This window comes from Myxocyprinus asiaticus, chromosome 30 (genome assembly GCF_019703515.2).
Source record: "Myxocyprinus asiaticus isolate MX2 ecotype Aquarium Trade chromosome 30, UBuf_Myxa_2, whole genome shotgun sequence".
Taxonomy (NCBI): domain Eukaryota; kingdom Metazoa; phylum Chordata; class Actinopteri; order Cypriniformes; family Catostomidae; genus Myxocyprinus; species Myxocyprinus asiaticus.
Window position 1 is genome coordinate 11,235,462 of NC_059373.1, and position 21,720 is coordinate 11,257,181.

General features: G+C 37.1%; 1 gene segment (V, D, J or C); it reads right to left on the minus strand.

Annotated features, from left to right (window-relative positions):
• Positions 1-386: 386 nt before the first annotated feature.
• Positions 387-4,637, minus strand: LOC127421635 (immunoglobulin kappa constant-like). The segment is given in 3 exon segments: positions 387-941; positions 2,736-2,826; positions 4,506-4,637. Coding segments are annotated over 3 exon segments (546 nt in total).
• Between the last annotated feature and the right edge of the window lie 17,083 nt (positions 4,638-21,720).

The window sequence follows — 21,720 nt, forward strand, 5'->3', positions numbered from 1 at the left end:
ACTCTGTGATTAATAACTTGGCTAATAACCATACAATGAAAAGTTTTGTGAGGAAACCTTAAAAAACGAGCTTCATTTGGTAACATCTAAATTAACTGGTCTACACATGTAACACTGGCCACGTCTACCTTTCCTTTATGCATTTTGTACCGAATTATACAGCAAGATCGTGCAAACTCAAAGCAGCTCAATTACCTATTTTTGTAATTAAATGCATATACTGTATATTAAACATGTTTTATATAATCTGTACATATTTATGCTCACAAATAAAAAAGAAAAGAACTGGAATAAATATACAAAACAATATGTATGAAAACATGACACTTCTGGTTTTAAAATGTCTGATATTTCATGTAACCATAGTAAGAAATGAACACTGTGAATGAGTTAAAATGCTTTTATTTGGCAACAAGTACAAAATAATCAAAAATTCAGCAAAGGTCTGCAGTGCATTACAAAAAATAAAACAAGGTTTGAGCTGCATGCTAAGAGAGGAAAGATTAATTGTTAACCAATTTACTAATTTAGGACAGTGTGAGACTGTAAATATGGGAGTATAAGTGTGAATGTGAATGTGAAGGCCTATCAGTGTCTACATCTGTGGCTTCTGTAGTTTCACTCCACATCACACTCTTGTGTGTTCAGGATTTTGGTGACTGGATTCTGGGATCTCTGAGTGGCCTCACAGCTGATGGTGTTTGCTCTGCTCCACTCACTCTCAGTGAGAGTCAGACTGCTGCTCCAGCTGTACAGTCCATCCTTCTGCAGCACACCTGGACTCACATTCACACCAGAGTTCCTGCTGCTAGTATCCACCTTCCAGCTCAGCTGCCAGTCAGAGGGGAATCCCTTACTGCCCACGCACATGACTGTAGCTTTACCCTGCTTCAACTCATCTCTGGAGGGCGGCAGGACCGTTAGAGTGGGCTGAGCATCAGCTGCAAGGAAAAAGGAGGGAGAAAAGAAAAGATACAGAGTTAGAGAAAAAATAAAAAGAGAGATGGAAACTATAAAGTTTCAGTGATCTTAAAAAGACATAAACAGTTATTTAAATAATTCAGAGCCTCTTTCACTTCCCTTTAATAGATTCTCAGTTAGTCAAGCAAATCTGAGTGCAACAGCCCATAAAAGCATAGGGCTGTCTTATGTGATAAGATTTATAACTATTTTTATATTGATTTATCCAGTATAAAACCTATTATAAACAGGATTTATAATTATTACATCATTCAGCTTTCTAATCCCATTTGTAATATTACATTCAGACTTTATATTATTGGGTATTAGCTGATAGACCGCACATCTGTAATAAGATTTATAACTATATGTATTCAGTATTCAACTTATTACAGTATTTAGTATTTTTAATTATTGTATTAACAAGGATGTAACAATAAACATATTACATACCTTGCTGAATATACATTCAGTCACATTTTGGTGAATCTCACAAAGTCTGTGAAGAAATGTCTATCTTTTTCAAGAAATTATATTTTACATAAGGAAAATGAAGCCTACATTTATTAACATTAAGATGTTTTGCAATGTACTGGACAATTAAGCATATTTTACCCCCTAATTCTCATTACCGTAATGCAACTTGATGTTTCACTTGTTTTGCTGTATTAGAGTAAAATAATTCACATTTTTATTTTATTTTATTAAAATCAGCATATGTTAAACGCAGTACAACAAGTACTTGCATAATGCATAAATACTATTATAATATATTTTATCACATCACACTAATGAGAATATTAGAATTATTTTTGCATTAAGGTAATGAGAATTTGGGGAGCAAATGTGCTTAATTGTCATGAAAATAATGCCACTCATGCAATAAATAAATACATAAACACAATTAAATAAATAAATAAATAAATATTAATGGTCTATAATAGATTTTGGAGACAAATATGCCCTGGATATTTTCTTGTCAGGTTTTGTGAGCCACCCAATTTATACAAAAGTTTACATTTGTTATTGACACAAATTAAATTAACTGTTAAAGAAACAGCATTATAAACCCATTGCTAAAATGATCTACCATCCTGATGGATAAAACACCCAGTAATTTAAAGTTATTGTTTTAATCCATTTGAAGGAGAAATAAGCGTGCTACATGAACTGAACTACTTGAACTGTCACACAGAAAACATCTGAAATTATTATATATATAGACCTATTTTATAAACAGCTATATAAGTCATTGATATATATATTTTTAATTTTTTGTTTATGTTTTGTTCTATTAATGTATTTACCTGAAAATAAAGAGAGATTGACTTACTTCCAACCGAGAGTCGGGTGCCTCCACCAAAAGTGTACCACAGTGATACAAACCCATTCAGAGGCTGCACAAAAACCTCCTGCCCACTAACTGAAATAGTAACACTAACGCTAACAATCCACTTGCTCTTTGTCTTCTTATTAATAGGTAAATATTATCAATGAATTATTATGAATGCAACAATTATGAATGATTACTATTATGAATACTATTAATTTTATTTCTATTATTGTACTAACAGTAATATTTAACATGCACATCAATCACCTTTATGTAGATATAGATTTTAAATGTCTCTCCAGCATTTGGTTCACTTAACTACTATATTATAATATTAGACATTATGGACTTTTATAGTCTAATTTACAATATTACTTAAAACAAGATCAATAAATCATATTTACGTCATAATACTACATAATTATTGACATAATGTACTTACTTCCAACACTTAGTTTGGTTCCTCCACCAAAAGTCCACCACAGTGATACATTCTCATACACTCGCTGTACAAAAACCTCCAGACAAGTTTTTCATTAAACCATGATGAAACTCCTAATGGTACTGCACCGTACTGGATTCAACTGATTTGATAATAAACTAAAATATGCATCAAATGTATTTTTAATATAAAACATTTACCACTCTATATGATACAAATCATATGAAAATATATTTAATAAGATATTTTGTCTGTTGTGTTCAGGTTGGGTTTTTCCACTGCTTTGCATTGGCAGCTCATGCTTCAGTGCTCTCCGACTGTTTATAGTCCTGTGAACATTTTGAACTCTTAGCAACAACTACTCATGCTAAAACAGAACCTGAAGCAAATATGATTCTCTTCATCTGGGCACTTTACTGCATCCAAGGTAATTTCTTCTTCAAATCAAAATGAAATATATATATTTTTCCCATGTAATAATAATAATAATAATAATAATAATAATAATAATTTACTTTTAATTCAGCAGAATTTTCTTTCTTTTCACACAGGCTCTTTGGGGCAAGTTGTTTTGACTCAACCTGAGGTTAAATCAGTTCAGCTTGGTCAAACAGTCTCTATTGATTGTAAGGCCAACAATGTAGTTTATAGGTATCCACAGGGCTCAGTATCCAAAGATTATTACATCTTTTGGTATTTTCAGGAGCCAGAGGGTCCTCCTAAACTACTTATATATTACACAACAATGAGGCCTTCAGGTGTTCCATCTCGAATGAGTGGTGGAGGCAGTTTTCACTCTGGAGGAAATGGTCTTGATTTCACTTTGACCATCAGTGATGCTCAGCTTGAAGATGCAGGAGATTATTACTGTTTGAGTTACCATGATATCAGTGGTAAAGCAGTGCTCACACAGTGAAAAAGTGCCATACAAAAACTTCCCTTGGTCAGATTACTGAGAATCTGAGACCTATCTGCAGGTGCTGAAAGGAGAAAACACACACACAGTCACTGCCCAGTCACCTTGTCAGGGTGAGGTTCTACATGACTGGACCGTGGCAGTATCGGCCTGCCTTTGTGTTTTGTGTTATGTGTTCCCCCTTTGTGTGAGCGCACGGGTCCGGTTGTTTGGACCGCCGTGCACTCTCCGTTGATGTCATGGTTCTGTCAACCGGTGAGGTTGGGCTTTGTCTGACGAGGACCATGACATCATCATCCCCTGCCTGTCTTGTGTTTTGTGTTTTGTGTGGGCACACTGGTCTGGCAGTGGGTTATAGCTGTGCGCGATTTGCCGCTGTGTGCCCTCCGGTGATGTCACGGTCATGGTACCTTGCCAGGTTGTGTTCGCCTGTGGAGGACTGTGGCATCATCGCCCCTTGTCTGTTTTGTCAAAGCATGTTTACGTTTTGCCCTTATGGTTTCAGCCGCCGCTGGCCTGCTGAATAAGTGCTTCTATGGGAACCCTGGAATTGTAGATTGTTTCCATGGGAACCCTGGAATTGTAGATTGTTTCCATGGAAACCCTGGAATTGTAGATTGTTTCCATGGGAACCCTGGTTGCTTCCATGGGAACCCTGATTGTTTCCATGGGAATGCTGATTTGTTACAACCTTCAGCTGCAAGCAGCATCTGTGTCTTTTGTTCCCCCCTATTTATTTCCCCTCCTGTGCCATGGCCAATTTTGGATAAATGTTTCTGTTAGTGCTTGCTGTCGTGTGCGTGTTAACAGTGTCTCTATTATTTGTCAATGTGGATGCATTGCGTGTTTCTCACATTGCAGATCGCCGTCGCCCTTGCCAGTGTTGCACCTGTCTGTTGGAGGAGGATTCCTCGGATCTGCGCCCGCGTGTCGGGAGACTCACTTGCCTGGGCTTGAAACGCACACACCATCTCACGAACTCCCATCCCTTGCCCGCTTATAGCGGCTTTCCTTATTGAGCTCGGACGAGTTGGCGCTGGAACGCCTTTTTTTTTTTTTTTTTTTTTTTTTTAAATTTATTTATTTATTTATTGTGTGTGTGTGTGTGTGTGTGTGTGTGTGTGTGTGTGTGTTAAATAAAAGACTGAAATTTATGTCTGCTCTGGGTCCTGTTTCCCCAGCACACTGACACACACACACACACACACACACACACACACACACACACACACACACACACACACAACCTATATGTTTTTATTAACATCCAAATCGGACTAAGCCAATCAGAAAATAAATTTTACATCTGCTGCTTTTGCTTTTACTATATTTTACATAGGTCAATCTAGCGCAATGCTTCACATATACATTATATTATTTAATCTATACCTATGAATGTTTGACTTGTTCAATATCATGCAAAGATAAAAACTTGCATGTTTCACACTAAAGGAATCAGAAATTATATACCTCCAAATCTGGCTTTCAGATCAGTTAAGTTTGTCGGCAAGTGAATTTGAGCCTAACAGGTAAAAAGGAGCCACTTTTATGAACTTCAAGGAGATTTGTATCTCCATGAAAAATATCTGTCAATCTGTCAGAGCCAATTTTGTACACAAAAATGATAAATGATGCAATCAATATTTTCTGGACAATAAGTGGAAATTTTCAATGAATAGTTTTTTTATTTATTTATTTTTTTATTTTATTTTTTTTTGTAGCTAAGACGTTAAAGGAATAGTTCACCAAAAAATAACGATTCTCATCATTTACTCATCCTCATGCCATCCCAGATGTGTAAGACTTTCTTTCTTCTAAACACAGATGAAGATTTTTAGAAGAATATTTCAGCTCTGTAGGTCCATACAATGCAAGTGAGTGGGTAACAAAAATGTTTGAAGCTCCAAAAGCACACAGTGGCAGCATAAAAGTAATCCATAAGACTCCAGTGGTTAAATCTATGTTGTCAGAAGTGATATGATATGGTGTGGGGGAGAAACAGATCAATATTTACATCCTTTTTTACTATTTTTTTTTCAATCTCCACTTTCAAATTCTTCTTTTGTTTTAGGTGATTTGCATTCTTCGTGAATATTGCCACCTACTGGGAAAGGAGGATAATGTATAGTAAAAAGGACTTAAATATTGATCTGTTTCTCACTCACATCTATCATATCATTTCTAAGGACATGGATTTAACAACTGGGGTATTATGGATTACTTTTATGATGCCTTTATGTGCATTTTGGAGCTTCAAAATTTTGGCACCCATTCACTTGCATTGTATGGACCTACAGAGCTGAAATATTCTTCTAAAAATGTTCATTTGTGTTCAGCAGAAGAAAGTCATACACATCTGGGATGGCATGAGGGTGAGTAAATGAAGAGACTATTTTAATTTTGGGGTGAACTATCCCATTAAGCTATGTGACTATACAGAAATTGATTTCAAAAATAAATCTTTTTTGATAAATATTTATTGGAGTGAGAAGCTTGAAAACTTCCCCAGGTCTCTCTTAAATATATAAATGGCTATAAATTTTCTTTTTGTTCAAAACAAAAAGAACATGACACACACACACACACACACACACACACACACACACACACACACACACACACACAAACTTGTTTTTATATCATTGTGGGGACTCTCCATATACTTCCATGCATTTTATGGATTTTATACAGATCTAACTATAATTTCTATCCCCTAAACCTACCCCTAAACCTAACCCTCACAGAAACCTTTTTGCATTTTTACATTTTCAAAAAACATAGTTTAGTATGTTTAATAAACCATTTCCCTCGTGGGGACCGCTGGCTGGGCCCCACAAGGTAGGTGATCTCAGGTTTTACTATCCTTGTGTGAACATTTGGTCCCCACAATCTAGTATAAACATAGTACACACACACACACACACACACACACACACACACACACACACACACACACACACACACACACACACACACACACACACAAAACAAAACACAAAAACATTAATCAAAATCTTTTCCAAGTGCGTTTGATATCTTTTGAAATAAAATCAAGATTTCAATCATTTTAAACAGGGTAGATTTATGTCGTGGAGCTTTACTGCCCCTACTGGATTAAGAAAGTACAACAAAGTGCAAATTATCCTATAAAGCTTTGCATAAATACACATGCTTCATTGATTTTGAAACACATGCCGGTAAGTTTAACCAAACACGCTTCAAACACATGTGCATGTTACACATGTGAGGTTTCAAAATGTCCTTCACATCCACCAAGTAGTTTTTGGAGCTCAGCCCATCCTTTTGATGGTGTATGTCAGTTTGTAAACACCGAAATCTCCTTCAGACATTTGAAGTGGCATGAAGTCGTTAGAGTAATTTCATCACTAGGGGGCGCCCATTCCATACATGCAATTGTGTCTGTACAGCAATTGCGTGGTATTGAGTCTAAGTACAACTACGAGAGGGAATGAGGGGGCCTGGGGACTCGGGACATCAAGTCTGTAAAGTAAAGTTTTGTACCCAAGTTGAACACTCAATGCATAAAATTGTAAGAATTTTTTTGTTTTGATTTTTTTCTGTCTATACAAAATTATTATTTAGTCTTTTCTAAGACAAGATCTCTCTTGATAAATGTAGTGAATAAGGCAACATCAGCCAGAGTTGCAGTAGGTTATATGGAGCCACAGTGTATCAGAGACTATTTAGCAGAGATGGGCCACTTCTATTAAAATGAATGTGAGAAATTGGAACGCCCAGCCAAGTAGCTCGCGTCCAGTGGTCATACAAGTTAAAATGCCAATCACCTTTTAGCTACAGACATCGCCTGTCAATCAGCTTGAGGATGCGCATGCACATTAGAAAAACAACCTGGTAGAATTGCGATTTTCAGTGTTATCTGAGTTAAAGAAGCACAATTTATGATACCTGTGCTGTTTGATTTTACGGCTGATTTAAAATATGTTCTTTGATCGTTATCTTGACCAACCGTTTGTACTTACTTGCTAGAAAGACTTTGAGTGTATTCATCAAAGACTGTTTAGCCCACAGGCAGGTGCAGAGGAGGTGGCTCTAGGGGCTCGAGCCCCTGCCCTTTTACTGAGGTGCCCCTTAAATGCCTCTCAAAATAAAAGCTTGCACACCCAAATTAAATGAAGTTTTTATGCTTAATAATAGAATGTGGGTGTGTAAAAATGCATCAATATTATGCTAAAATTTTGATGCATCGGTTACTGAATTTAATAATGAATTATAATGAATATAATAATACTCAGTGTGTAACAGAGGCTGTCTCAGATTACACGCACACTCTCACAACAGACGTGTGCCGCGTGACCGAGGAAACAAATGTGCACTTTAAATTAAGAAAGTTTAGTTCGGATTTCTGCCTCATCGTTCATAATTGCGCTCGTCTATGTAAGCAAAATAAGTACATTTTTATTGTTTTCTTTAGAGCATGACCGATATGGGATTTTTTTTTTAGGCCGATACCGATTTTAGAGGGGGGAATTCACCTATTACCGATATGGTGGCCGATATAGTTAATTTTTGAGCTGGAATTATTATACATTGCCAACAAATTCTAGAAATGAACACTGAGAAAATAAAGAATAAATAAAAGTACAATAAATAGCTAAATAAACATCAGTACTGTATGTTCAGTATCAGTCAGTTGCTGACCATTTAAATAAAGAATAAATTAAAATTATAGCTAAATAAAAATCAGTACTGTATGTTTAGTATCAGTCAATGTCTGACCATTTAAATAAAGAATAAATTCAAATAAAATAAATAGCTAAATTAACATCAGTACTGTTTAGTATCAGTCAATTGCTGACCATTTAAATAAAGAATAAATAAAAATAAAATAAGGGGCCGTTTACACGACAAAGTTTTCAACTAAAAACTGAAAACTTTTTATGTGTTTTGGGTGTTCGTTTACACGACAACGGGGTTTTTGGGCCTGAAAACGCAAACTTTTGAAAACGGGTTTCAAAGTGCAAGTTTTTGAAAACGATGCCGTTATTGTCTCTGTGTAAACATACAAAAACACGAATTTGTGAAAACGATGACGTCATGCGCACGTGTATTACGTGTTATATAAAGAATGATGGATTGATAGGCATCAATGTATAATTATCAATGTGAATACTGGTGTCTGTGCATAAACAATAATCAACAATTTATTAATTTGGAGTGTTTTGTATGGAGTGTGAACATTGTACAGTAGGCAGAACCTGCAATTTGAAAATCTTGAAATTAATGTATGGATTCAGATGGGAAAAATTTATTTGTATTTTAAATGTTTATTTATATTTATTTGGTTTGTACCTTTACCCTGCAATTCATTCACTCACCGCTTATATAGCCTATAGACAGAGATGTGATGCCATGTACAGTATTCAATGACATGCTTAGAATATGAAAACATGAGGCAGTGAAAATGCATGTTAGAGCCAATGTACACAAGACTTCTCTCTCCGTCAGAAGATATTCATATATCAGAGTACTGTCTGATATCCAAAACCAGTTAACATCAACAGCTTGTTATGTAAACTTATTCTCCTACCAGCCCAAGAGTCAGCAGGGGGAATACAGAAGAAGGCAGGAGACGAAGTGATGGTAAAAATGAACAGAGTTTATTGAATAATCATGAGAGTTCAGTCTATAGGCATGCGTGCGAGTACTTCAAAACAACGTGCTAGACATTCAAAACTACAATGTCGGACTACAGGACTGTGTTTGTGCTGCTCAAGATTTTGAGTTTATTGAAGCTTCTCCAGCAAATTAATTGTAGTAATAAAGCTTTCGCCATCTTCATTGTTTGTATTCACTGCTCTGTGGAAGAATGCTTATGTGCGCAGGCGCGTAGTGTTTCTTTACAAAGTGACATCGCCAACTACTGGCCTGGCAGGCATAATACAGCCTTTTAGTTGTTTTCGTGGATCCGTGTGAACGGGGATCGTTTTGACAACGTTGTCGTCTGTACGTGAAACGTTTCAAAAACGCAAAGGTAAACTTTTCTGTTTTTAGTACATCGTTGTCATGTAAACGTACCCTCAATAGCTAAATAAACATCAGTAGTACTGTTTAGTTTCAGTCAATTGCTGACCGTTTAAATAAAGAATAAATAAAAATATAATAAATAGCTAAATAAAAATCAGTACTGTATGTTTAGGATCAGTCAGTTGCTGACCATTAAAATAAATAATAAATTCAAATAAAATAAATAGCTAAATAAACATCAGTACTGTTTAGTATCTGTCAAATGCTGACCACTAAAATAAAGAATAAATAAAAATACAATAAATAGCTAAATAAACATCAGTTCTGTTTAGTATCAGTCAAATACTGACTATTTTAATACTGCCAGTCAATTAGGGGCAGGTTGTAAAACAAGAAGCATTTACACCTGCCGAGCCAAGAGATAAACAGCGGTAGCGGTGTTACACGGTTTTCTGCTATAAAGTTCAGGGGAAACTTTCAACAGTGGAAAACCAGACTTTTAAATATTACATTTAGTAAATGCAACGACTGGACTTGTTCGGTTGAAGGGGGTACCAAACTGCGAATCCTGAACAAAACAGTTTGGTGAATACATGTTTACACATTAGCTTCCACTCACCTGACAAGGGATTTAAGTAGCTACATGGTTAGCTAGTTAGCTATAAGCTCGTAGTCACGGATAGTAAAAGATGGACGCTGTTTACGTTATTTACTTTCCAGCATTGTGTCTCACCAACTCAACACTCAATAGACACATTCCACCACTGCACTGTTGTGTGCTGAGTAGCAAAAAAGTGCTCTGATGTTTACCTTTCAATCTGCTACATTACTGACTGCACAGACAAACTATAGCTAGCTAACAGCAAACAGACATGAGTGACATGGTTGTGAGGGACAAGGTTAATGTTATATTAGTTATACTGAAAAGGGAAAATTATGTGGTCATTGTTTATTAACTTTCCAGTATGTATTTCACAAACTAGTTAACAACTTACCGTTAAGACACCGGATTAACTCGCACTGTCTGCAGAACCACCATCAGCTCAGCTCTGTAAACAATGGAGTCGGAGCGCGCTCTGCTGGACAAACTACGTTATGACACCAATTCTAAATCACCCCAAGCATTGTTTTCTGCATATATTCTGAAAAAAAGTTTTCATATCTGCGCATGTTGGAAAACATATACGGCGATACGATATATCTGTGAAAGGCTAATAATATAGGATAATATCGGCCAACCAATAAATCGGTCAGGCACTACTTTTCTTTAGCAATTATGATATATTATGCATATTGTGGAAAATTTAGAGAATACACTTGGAAAGGTAGGCGATACTGTACAGCACATTTACTCGCGTTTATTGATTATTTGTCCTTAACGTGTTACACGGCATTATGTCCTTAACATGTTACATGGCAATATGTCCTTAACGTGTTATATGGCATTATGCCCTTAACGTGTTACACAGCATTATGTTTTTCATTCTGTGAGCCTGTTTGGTTGACGATCAGACTCTGCCTGTAGAGATGACATATTTTATTTATATTTCAATTATTGGTTCAGAAAATGGTCCCATGATGATATGCAAATCTATTACGCATAATCAGCAGTCTACTTACCTTCTGTTTGTGTTGTTTACATAAAGTCAGACATGATATTACGTATTTATTTCTTATCCACAATTTAGTTTTGAACCAGTGAATGTAACCTAAACCCAGGTTTTTTTAAATTATTATTTTATCCCACAATTTATATTTTTGTCTTTAGCATTTTTTTGGGAAAATAATTATGAATACAAAATAATTGAATTTAGTTTTATGACTAATTATTGAGCATAACATTTTATATATTCACAGGCCAAATCCATTGATAAAAGTGTCATTAATTTGTTTAGTTAAGCATTAAAACGTAATGCTCAAAATGTCTGTGCACATCCCTGTTAGCCCAAGATGGACCACTTGTATTAAATGGATAGTTCACACAAAACATTTACACACCCTCATGCCATCCCAGATGTGTATGACTTTCTTTCTTTTGCAGAACACAAATAAAGATTTTTAGATGAGTATCTCAGCTCTGTAGGTCCTCACAATGCAAGTGAATGATGACCAGAACTCAGAGGTCCAAAATGCAAATAAAAGCAGCATAAAAGAATCTATATGACTCCAGTGATTTAATCCATGTCTTCAGAAGTGATATGATAGGTGTGGGTGAGAAATAGATCAATATTTAAATCCTTTTTTACTATAAATCTCCAACACTGACCAGCTCCAATCAGCAGGTGGATGAATGTGAAAGTGAAAGTCACTTCCACACCAGAATTTGAAAGTGAAAATGAAAGTGGAGATTGATGGTAAAAGGACTAAAATATTGATCTGTTTCTCATCCACACCTTTCATATCACTTCAGAAGACATGCGTTTAACCACTGGAGTCATATGGATAACTTTTATGATGCCTTTATGTCCTTTTTGGATATTCTGGGTTCTGGTCACCATTAACTTGCATTTTATGGACTTACAGAGCTTAAATGTTCTTCTAAAAATCTTAATTTGTGTTCTGCAGAAGAAAGAAAGTCTCACACATCTGGGATGGCATGAGAGTGAGTAAATGATGAGAGAATTTTCATTTTTAGGTGAACTATCCCTTTAAAATGAATGGGAGGAATTGGAACACCCAATATGGCAGATGTAGAAAAGGAAGTCCCGCCTTACAGGTAAAGGAGCCAATCCCCTTTTAGATACAGACATCACTTGTCAGTCAACTCGAGAATGCGCATGCACATTAGATGGACCAGCCTGAAAAAATAGCATTTAAAAAAATTGAGCTAAAGAAGTACAATTCACGATACCATTGTAGTCAGATACAATTATTATTTAATTATTTAATTTTTATACACAATTTACAATCATATTTAATCAAACTACACAATGATCACTCTATGACTTAATAGATATTACAGTTTCATTTTTGTTAATGCATGATTTTCTGTAAAGATGCTTTGAAATTATGTGCGTTGTGAAAAGCCCTATACAAATAAAAATGATTTGACTTGAGATTTAACCTCTAATTTGAAGTATGTTTTTTTTTTTATCGTAATCTTGACCAACTATCTATTTTTTCCATTCAAGTAGATATGAGCTGTACTTTTATGCTGCTTGTTTACATTGAAAATAGCTGCCCCGGAGCATTCCACAGAGTGGACTGACTTGCCTTGAAAGGGACTTTAGTATTCATGTAAAAACACATGTTGTGCAGTGTTTTGTTTGAATGGCACAGCCTCATTGCGTCTGTTTTGTCATTCTTTGAACTTTCATGCATTACTGTAAACTACATATTTGTATGCTGGACCTCCTATTTTATTTAGCTTGCATTGTAGATGATGCCTTCTACAAATGTACTCTTCATTTGGAACAGCTTGATCTTTGACTTGTTCAAGTGACATTTCAAATCACAGCCTCATTGTAAATTTTCTATTTTTTTTTTCTTTGTCATTACAACTGGCAGAGTCTGCTGTAATTTATTGTAATTTTTCCTAAAACACGTAAACTGCAAGGAGAGTTAAATGCTTTACCTGGTGAAACAGAGCCATGGCATATAATGCCCAGTGAAAAGCAGCACTCTGTAGCATCTAATCACTGTCCCCAGTGTGGTACTTTGAAGTGCTATCAGGTTCAACACTGCGGCGGGTGAATAGGCAAACAGGGCTTTATTGTCGCAGAGGAGGTTAAGCACAGAATAAAAGAATAGTTGAGTTCACTTGTCTACCCTGGAGCCTGGCTGCCCCTGGAGAAGGGAGAAGAGAAGAGCAAGCGTGCATACACAAGCATCCAATTCTCTAGAGCAGAGAACAGTCTGTGCTTGTGGTGAAGATACAGGTGTCTTGAACAATGTTGAGTTTAAGTTAATATTTTTTACAAATTTGCATGCATTATGTGAGTTTGCATGTCACAAACATGATTTAGACAAGTCTCATACCACATGCATATGTAGGACTTATTTAGTTTAATGTCCATATTAACAGGGTATAGCACTCACACTGGGAGCGTGAGCAGTGCAAATTTGTAGCTGAAGCTTTACGGCCTGTTTTTTGTAGTGCTCAGCAGAAAACATGTTGAAAAATAACTTTAAACCTATTTATCGACATAATTTTTTGCAATATATAGGCTTTTATTACAGAAATAGTTCACCCAAAAATGAAAATACTCTAATCATTTACTCATGCCATGCCAGATGTGTATGTCTTTCTTTCATCTGCTGAACACAAACAAAGATTTTTAGAAGAATATTGCAGCTCTGTAGGTCCATACAATGGAAGTGAATGATTCTGGAGCAATCTAATCAGTTTTACATGAACATCTTGCCATTGCAGTCTCTAGGCATGATCATGTTTTCAAGCTTAATTATACTTACTAGTGCTTGACGCATGCGCAGAGCGCTAGAAGACGTTAGGATGTATAATCGAGCTTGAAATCATGATCACCAAGGAGACTGCTGATGTCAAGGTTTATAGTGAAAAAGGAGTTATATTTTGGTCTGTTCTCACTAAAAACTGATCTCTTCAGTAGGCATGAATGGATTACCTTTATAAGGCCTTAATGCGGCCTTTATGTGCCACAGAGTCAAGGTAAAAGTACACAAAGAGCATTAACGTTAAAAAAATCATCTGTTTGGGAGAACATTTAAGATGAAATATAATTTTGCAAAAACGTTGCCGCAATCACTTAATTTTTTAATGAGATCAGGCTGGTATCATTTGTTTTGACTCTGGAGTACTTGTAAAAACTGATAATGTGAAATGCTGAACCTGCACATTGAAAGTGGCAATCGTAGTCGCAGATAGGCTAGACACATGCCTCTTGTTGTGATTTTACTAAATTCAGTAGTAAAAGTTATTACATTGGGCATTATAGGACAAGCAGAGATTACTCTCGGCTCATTAGGTGACTTTCACTTTGCTTTACCGCTGCCTCTGAGGCTCATTAGGACATTTACAGCTGAGCTTCTGATTACCAGCTCTGATCTAACTCCCCTTTAGAGTTCAGAACACAGCCGCGGGTTACCTTGGGTCAGTGCATCCACACACAGGCCCACATACAGGCAGAGGAGGCACGGCCTTCACCGTAATTCCCGCTCTCAACCGAGCAACATCTCCCAATAAACAGGAAGTGTCCAAGTGGTGGTTTTAAAATGTTCAGGAAAGGAGTGGGTCTTTTAGAATGACGCAAACATGTTTCTCCAAATGGTTCTGGTGCACCAGCTCAATGTTTGTTGTTCATTGGGTTATCTTTGGGTTGGTGTATTTCCATTCCAGTATTTCTCATTTTTTGTCAAGACCTTGCCTTAAAGAGGAAGGCAATGCTAAATAGAACTCAAATGCAACCCGGCTAGGGGCCGTTCCCACTAACATGTTTTCTGTTTTCGTTTTCAATTGTGTTTCGAATTGTTTTTCTAACTGGTGTTTGTTCATGTCTAAATGTCTCGTGCAGGAGCGCCATGTTTTTCTATGTGTGTCAAGTTTAAAAGAACTACAACTTTTTAAAACATATCTCGAGACACCTGCGTTCTGTTCTGTTTGTTGTGCTGTCTAGATTCTATTTAGCTCAGGAATGAGCTCTGCCCGAACACACCTAACATGCTACTGTTAATAAAGATTTAAGTTGGGCCTGTGTAGCTCAGCGAGTATTGATGCTGACTACCACCCCTGGAGTCTCAAGTTTGAATCCAGGGTGTGCTGAGGGTAGAGTCACATGGGGTAACCTCCTCCTGGTCATAATTTGTGGTTCTCGCTCTTAATGGGGCACGAGGAAAGTTATGCGTGGATCGTGGAGAGTAGCATGAGTCTCCACATGCTGGGAGTCTCTGCGGTGTCATGCACGACAAGCCATGTGAAAAGATGCACGGATTGACGGTCTCAGAAGCGGAGGCAACTGAGACTTGTCCTCCGCCACCTGGATTGAGGTGAGTAACCGCGCCACCACGAGGACCTGCTAAGCAGTGGGAATTGGGCATTCCAAATTGGGAGAAAAGGGGATAAAAAATTACAAAATAAATAAAATTAAAATTAAAATAATAATAAAAAAGAAAAAATAAAGATTTAAGTTTACATCCACAGGGAATTTTCAGAGCTGGGTGTGATTGTACTGCATGTTTGTATTTACTCACAGTTACCATGGTATGTCTCAGAACACAGCTGAAGAGTGAATTTAGTAAATTTTGTTTCTCACTGTATGACAGAAAAGTACCACAGTCTGAGTTTAAAGACTCAACCTGTATGCTGGCCTTTCCATAACACTGAATGTGTGGTTGAAAATAAATCCACACAGTTAATGGACCATGGTCCATTAGTTATTCACTCTGCATAAACATAAACCTCTGAGTATTTGAATGGACGCAAGTAAGCTTCAACCTGCATTTTTCCTAGTTTATTTAGCCTGTCTCACATAACATCCATTTTATCAGGGTGGTATCCCCATAGACATTTTATAAATTAAATTATTAAAGATATTATCACAATGATTACATTTTATCCTACCCAATCATTAGTATATGGTTACATCATTGCATTTTATATCACTATCTTTGGTGTGAATCAAACAAAATGTAAATTCTGTCATTATATACTCTAACACTCACATAGTGTAGTACATTTACATGGACACCAGAAAGCGGCTTATTGTGAGAAAACGGGTTATTGCGAGAAAACAGTGTTCCCGTTTACATGTACTGTATAAGCGGTGTACTCTTTATGCCCGTATACATGTGGCTCGGTCAAAATGCAGTATTTTTACCATATAATGAAAGTGAATCAGTGTATATTGCCTTAAATTTCAGTCTGTTCCTCACACAAAGCGATCGTATAGCTTCACAAGACTTAATCGACTACTTTAACTGTTTTTTTTTCTTTCATTGAGCTTGACAGCCTAGAGTCACTATTCGCATTCAGTATATGGTGAAAAGACATGTGAAGTTGTGTGATGTGGAGGTATCAGGCAGGAAATTCAAAACTGGTGCTGCTGTGTTACACAGCCCATAGATAAACTGAAATATATCTCAAAGCAGCACATTAGCTGTGCCAGAATTGTTGTGTGGTTGGACTCCCTTCGGGCTTGAGCAAATTGCATTTAAAAATGTCTCAAGCTAAGGCCAAAGGATCTTATGTCAGTTGTACATGTTTTCCACTCTTTGTAAATCCCCCGGGGGACACGGAGGGGTGCAAATGAAATCAGTGTTCCAAGTTTAAGCAAATAATCAGCCTCCCTCAATGGAAATCCAGGGTGGATTGATGTCATTTGTGTCTAAGGACTAATTGTGCCCAATCAAGCCTCAGTGCCAATGAAGTGGATCAAATGATTGACAAGTCCTGCTCAGTGTTGACTTTGGACCAAAGGCAGGTCGTTAGATCATGAGTTTAAATTCTGAGAGGAAATAACACGTTGGCAGTGTCAGCAGGGCAGGTAAGTGCATGGACTCTGAAGTGTAGGGGAAGATTGTGATGTCAGAGGAAGAATTCTAAAGTTGAAGTTTGTAATTTTCTTGATATAAAAATACTTATATAAAAATCCTATCCCAACTTAATATTACATACCGTATACTAATAGTGAGCTATTTGTATATAGATTGCCCTGAAAAGTGAAAACACTGTGGCTCTGGTGCTGTGACTAGCCTCACACAGCAATGGCTCAACCAATGGCGTAAGATTGGAGCTGAACTATGTGTTTGGCTTACCAAAGGCAGACAGGGGAAATGTTCAGGAACACTTTTTGAAATCATAGGCTGAGTTCGGAAAAGATACCTCCCGTACTATTATCTATATATAGCAGAAATAGTAAGAGTAGTGTGGTTGTATGCCATTCCGAACTCTGCCATAGTTTTTGCAATGGCATTTGGTGAAGATAGTGGCTTTCTTAGATAGAATTGCTCATTTCTGTTTTGTGAAGTGTGCATATTAAACAATTTTTCACTGCAAATGAGACTGCACAAGAAATGTATCTGGGTATATGCAGTGACTACACTTGAAAATAATTCTTGTCATTTGCTCTGGAAAATAATTATAATATTTGGCCCTCGCAGTGTGATGATGACATTTGTTTTCACAGTTGAAACAACTTTAAGAAGCACTTAAATAATAGAGGTGAAAATAACATTAGGTAATGCTTCAGAGTGCCTGTTTTGTATGCAGGCCTCCTCAACCCAAAATCTAGCTCCTTCAGAATTCACGTTTATTGGCCAAGCAAGTTGCACTTGAGTAAATGATGCGAGTAAGTTGTCCAGTGGTCTTCTTAAACTTTAAGGCTTAAAGAGATGAAGTTCTGTCATTATTTACTCGCCTTTATGTTGTTCCAAACTTGTATGACTTTTTTTTCTTTCGTGGAACATAAAAGGACGTATTAGGCAGAATGACAGCCTCAGTCACCATTCACTTTCATCGTATGAAAAATTATGCAATGCAAGTGAATGGTGACTGACACTAACATTCTGCCTAACATCTTCTTAGGTGTTCCATGAAAGAAAGTCATACAGGTTTGGAACAACATGAGGGTACCTGAATGACGACAGAATTTTCATTTTTGGGTAAACTACCCCTTAAAATAACAGTTCACCCAAAACTTAACATTTCTCAGCTCTGTATGTCCATACAATGCAAGCGAATGGTGACCAAAACTTTCAAGCTCCAATAAGCACATAAGCATAAAAGTAATTCACTCCACTGTTTTAATGTCTTCTGAAGCGATCCAATCGGTTTTGGGCAAGAACCAACCAAAATGTAACTCCTTTTTCACTATAAATCTTAACATCAGCAGTCTCTACTCTGCTTGGTGATCATGATTTTAAGCTCAATTATACTTCCTAGCGCCATCTAGCGCTCTGCGAATGCATAAAGTACTAGGGAGTGCTGAGCTTGAAATCATGATCGTGCCTAGAGACTGCAATGGCAAGATGTACAGTCATGTGAAAAAGAAAGTACACCCTCCTTGAATTCTATGGTTTTACATATCAGGACATAATAAAAATCATCTGGTCCTTAGCAGGTCTTAAAATTAGGTAAATACAACCTCAGATGAACAACAACACATGACATATTACACTATTATTACACTATTGTCATGATTTATTTAACAAAAATAAAGCCAAAATGGAGAAGCCATGTGTGAAAAACTAAGTACACCCTTACTGCTTCCATAGGAATTAAGAGGCTAAGTAGTAGCCATGTGCTTCTAATCAAATGCCCTTGATTAATTGATCATCAGCAAGTGTGACCACTTCTATAAAAGCCGAAGTTTTAGCAGTTTGCTGGTCTGGAGCATTCAGGTGTGTGTTAACACAATGCCAAGGAGGGTAGACATCAGCAAAGATCTTAGAGAAGCAATTATTGCTGCCCATCAATCTGGGAAGGGTTATAAGGCCATTTCCAAACAATTTAAAGTCCATCATTCTACAGTGAGGAAGATTATTCACAAGTGGAAAACATTCAAGACAGTTGCCAATCTTCCCAGGAGTGGACGTCCCAGCAAATTCACCCCAAGGTCAGACCTTGCAATGCTCAGAGAAATTGCAAAAAACCCAACAGTTACATCTAAGACTCTACAGCCTCAGTTAGCATGTTAAATGTTAAAGTTCATGACAGTACAATTAGAAAAAGACTGAACAAGCATGGTTTGTTTGGAAGGGTTGCCAGGAGAAAGCCTCTTCTCTCTAAAAAGAACATGGCAGCACGGTTTAGGTTTGCAAATTTGCATCTGAACAAACCACAAGACTTCTGAAACAATGTCCTTTGGACAGACGAGACCAAAGTGGAGATGTTTGCCAATATTCACAGCGCCACATTTGGCAAAAACCAAACACAGCATGTCAGCACTAACTCTTCATACCAACTGTCAAGCACGGTGGTGGAGGGGTGATAATTTGGGCTTGTTTTGCAGCCACAGGACCTGGGCACCTTGCTGTCATTGAGTTGACCATGAACGCCTCTGTATACCAAAGTACTCTAGAGACAAATGTGAGGCCATCTCTCTGACGGCTAAAGCTTGGCCGAAATTGGGTCATGCAACAGGACAATGATCCCAAGCACACCAGCAAATCTATAACAGAATGGCTGAAAAAGAAAAGAATAAAGGTGTTGCAGTGGCCCAGTCAAAGTCCAGACCTCAATCCGATTGAAATGCTGTGGCGGGACCTTAAGAGAGCTGTGCATAAACAAATGCCCGCAAACCTCAATGAACTGAAGCAACGTTGTAAAGAAGAGTGGGCTAAAACTCCACAATGATGTGAGAGATTGATAAATTCATACAGAAAACGATTACTTGAAGTTATTGCTGCTAAAGGTGGTTCTACAAGCTACTGAATCATAAGGTGTACTTAGTTTTTCACACACGGCTTCGCCATTTTGGCTTTAATTTTGTTAAATAAATCATGACACAGTGTAATATGTCATGTGTTGTTGTTCATCTGAGGTTGTATTTACCTAATTTTATGTCCTGATACGTAAAACCATAGAATTCAATGAGGGTGTACTTTCTTTTTCACATGACTGTACAGAGAAAAAGGAGTTACATTTTGGTCTAGATTTAGTTCAGTTAAGCTACACCTCTTTGATTTTTAGAATCGCATCACCAAATGTTAATTGATTTGAAAGCATTCTAAAATTCAGTTTTTGAATCTAAAGAGGATCACCGCTTTGTTGCGCATCAAGCTTAAGCTTACCCTCCCCCCATGCTCCACCTCATAAAACGACAACAGTTAATACCCACATAGGAGACAAGGTGTTGAGAGAGAGCAGTGAATAATGGTGAGTGATGGTGAGGGGGTGACATTGTATCCAACTTCCAGAGTCCCGTGTCTGTGTCTGCCACCTCATGGCACCACTTTAACCCTTAGAATTCCTCGCATTCCTCCAGTCGCGGGCCACAAGCCTCACTGTGGCCCATTTAAGATGACTGACGTTTTTTTTGCTACCATTAAGCACCACCAGGCAATTGACCCCCTGACCTTCTACAAGCGACCTGTTGGAGCGGCTTTCAAGTGTATACTTAAATCTTCATGGGAATGGCCTCCCTGATCCAGGATCAGGTCCCACTGAGCAATCAACACCTAGAGGTTAGTTGGGTGAGCCTGAACCTTGTGGTCAGTCTAGCATGTAAAATAGCTTCTGTCTTTGCTCTGGCTGTGTGTGCGTGTGTGTGTTTGTGTGTGTGTGTGTGTGTGTGTGTGTGTGTGTGTGTGTGTGTGTGCATGTATTGTGTAATGTATTTGCCTTTGAAGTTAATTTTGTCATAATCAGTTTGGAAGCATGTTTTTTGTTTAGGAATGTTGCTGATTGACTGACGCAGAGATGTTGTATTTAACAGCCAGCAATAATTTGGCACTAAAGAAAAGATGTCCGTGTTTCATTAGGGTTGTTTTTGGATGTAAATGTAATAGTCAGCTTTTAGAAACACTGAAAATGTTACAGTTACAATATCATACTGTTTAGCCTCTTTAAAGGTGATGTGTGTTCATTTTTTTAATGTTAAAATACTTTTTTGTATTCAAGCTTGATATGCAAAGACAACTGTAAGATATTTGTAGGTCGATTCCCTCCAATAAAAGAAACATTGTTTCAACCAAAGTTGTGAGTTTGGAGCGAGACTATCTATTTGTTCAGCCAATAGAAGACGAAGAGTGTTCGGTAAACCTGTTTGAAAATACTAAATTATGCAGTGTTTATTTATTTAATTTTTTTTTTAAAGAGAGTCAGTAATTATTGCATTGAATTGTCTTGGCAATATAGTCTGACACAACTAAAATATTTTTAAATGTGGACAGTACCGATATTAGGCCATTCAAATTTTGAAATGAACCATAAAAAAAGTGAGCAACTAAAGAAGCTTTCAGATGTCATTACAATTCGTGGTATCTATAATTTTCTTTAGTAAACCAGAAACAAGCAGCAAAAGTAAAAATGTTCATTTCCCAGCATTTTCAAGAGAAAGGAAATGTGTAGTTCATGCTGCATTATTACTGTAATAAAACAATGGCATCTTAGTCTCGTAATCAGTATGTGATCTAAAACAGGGTGGTATC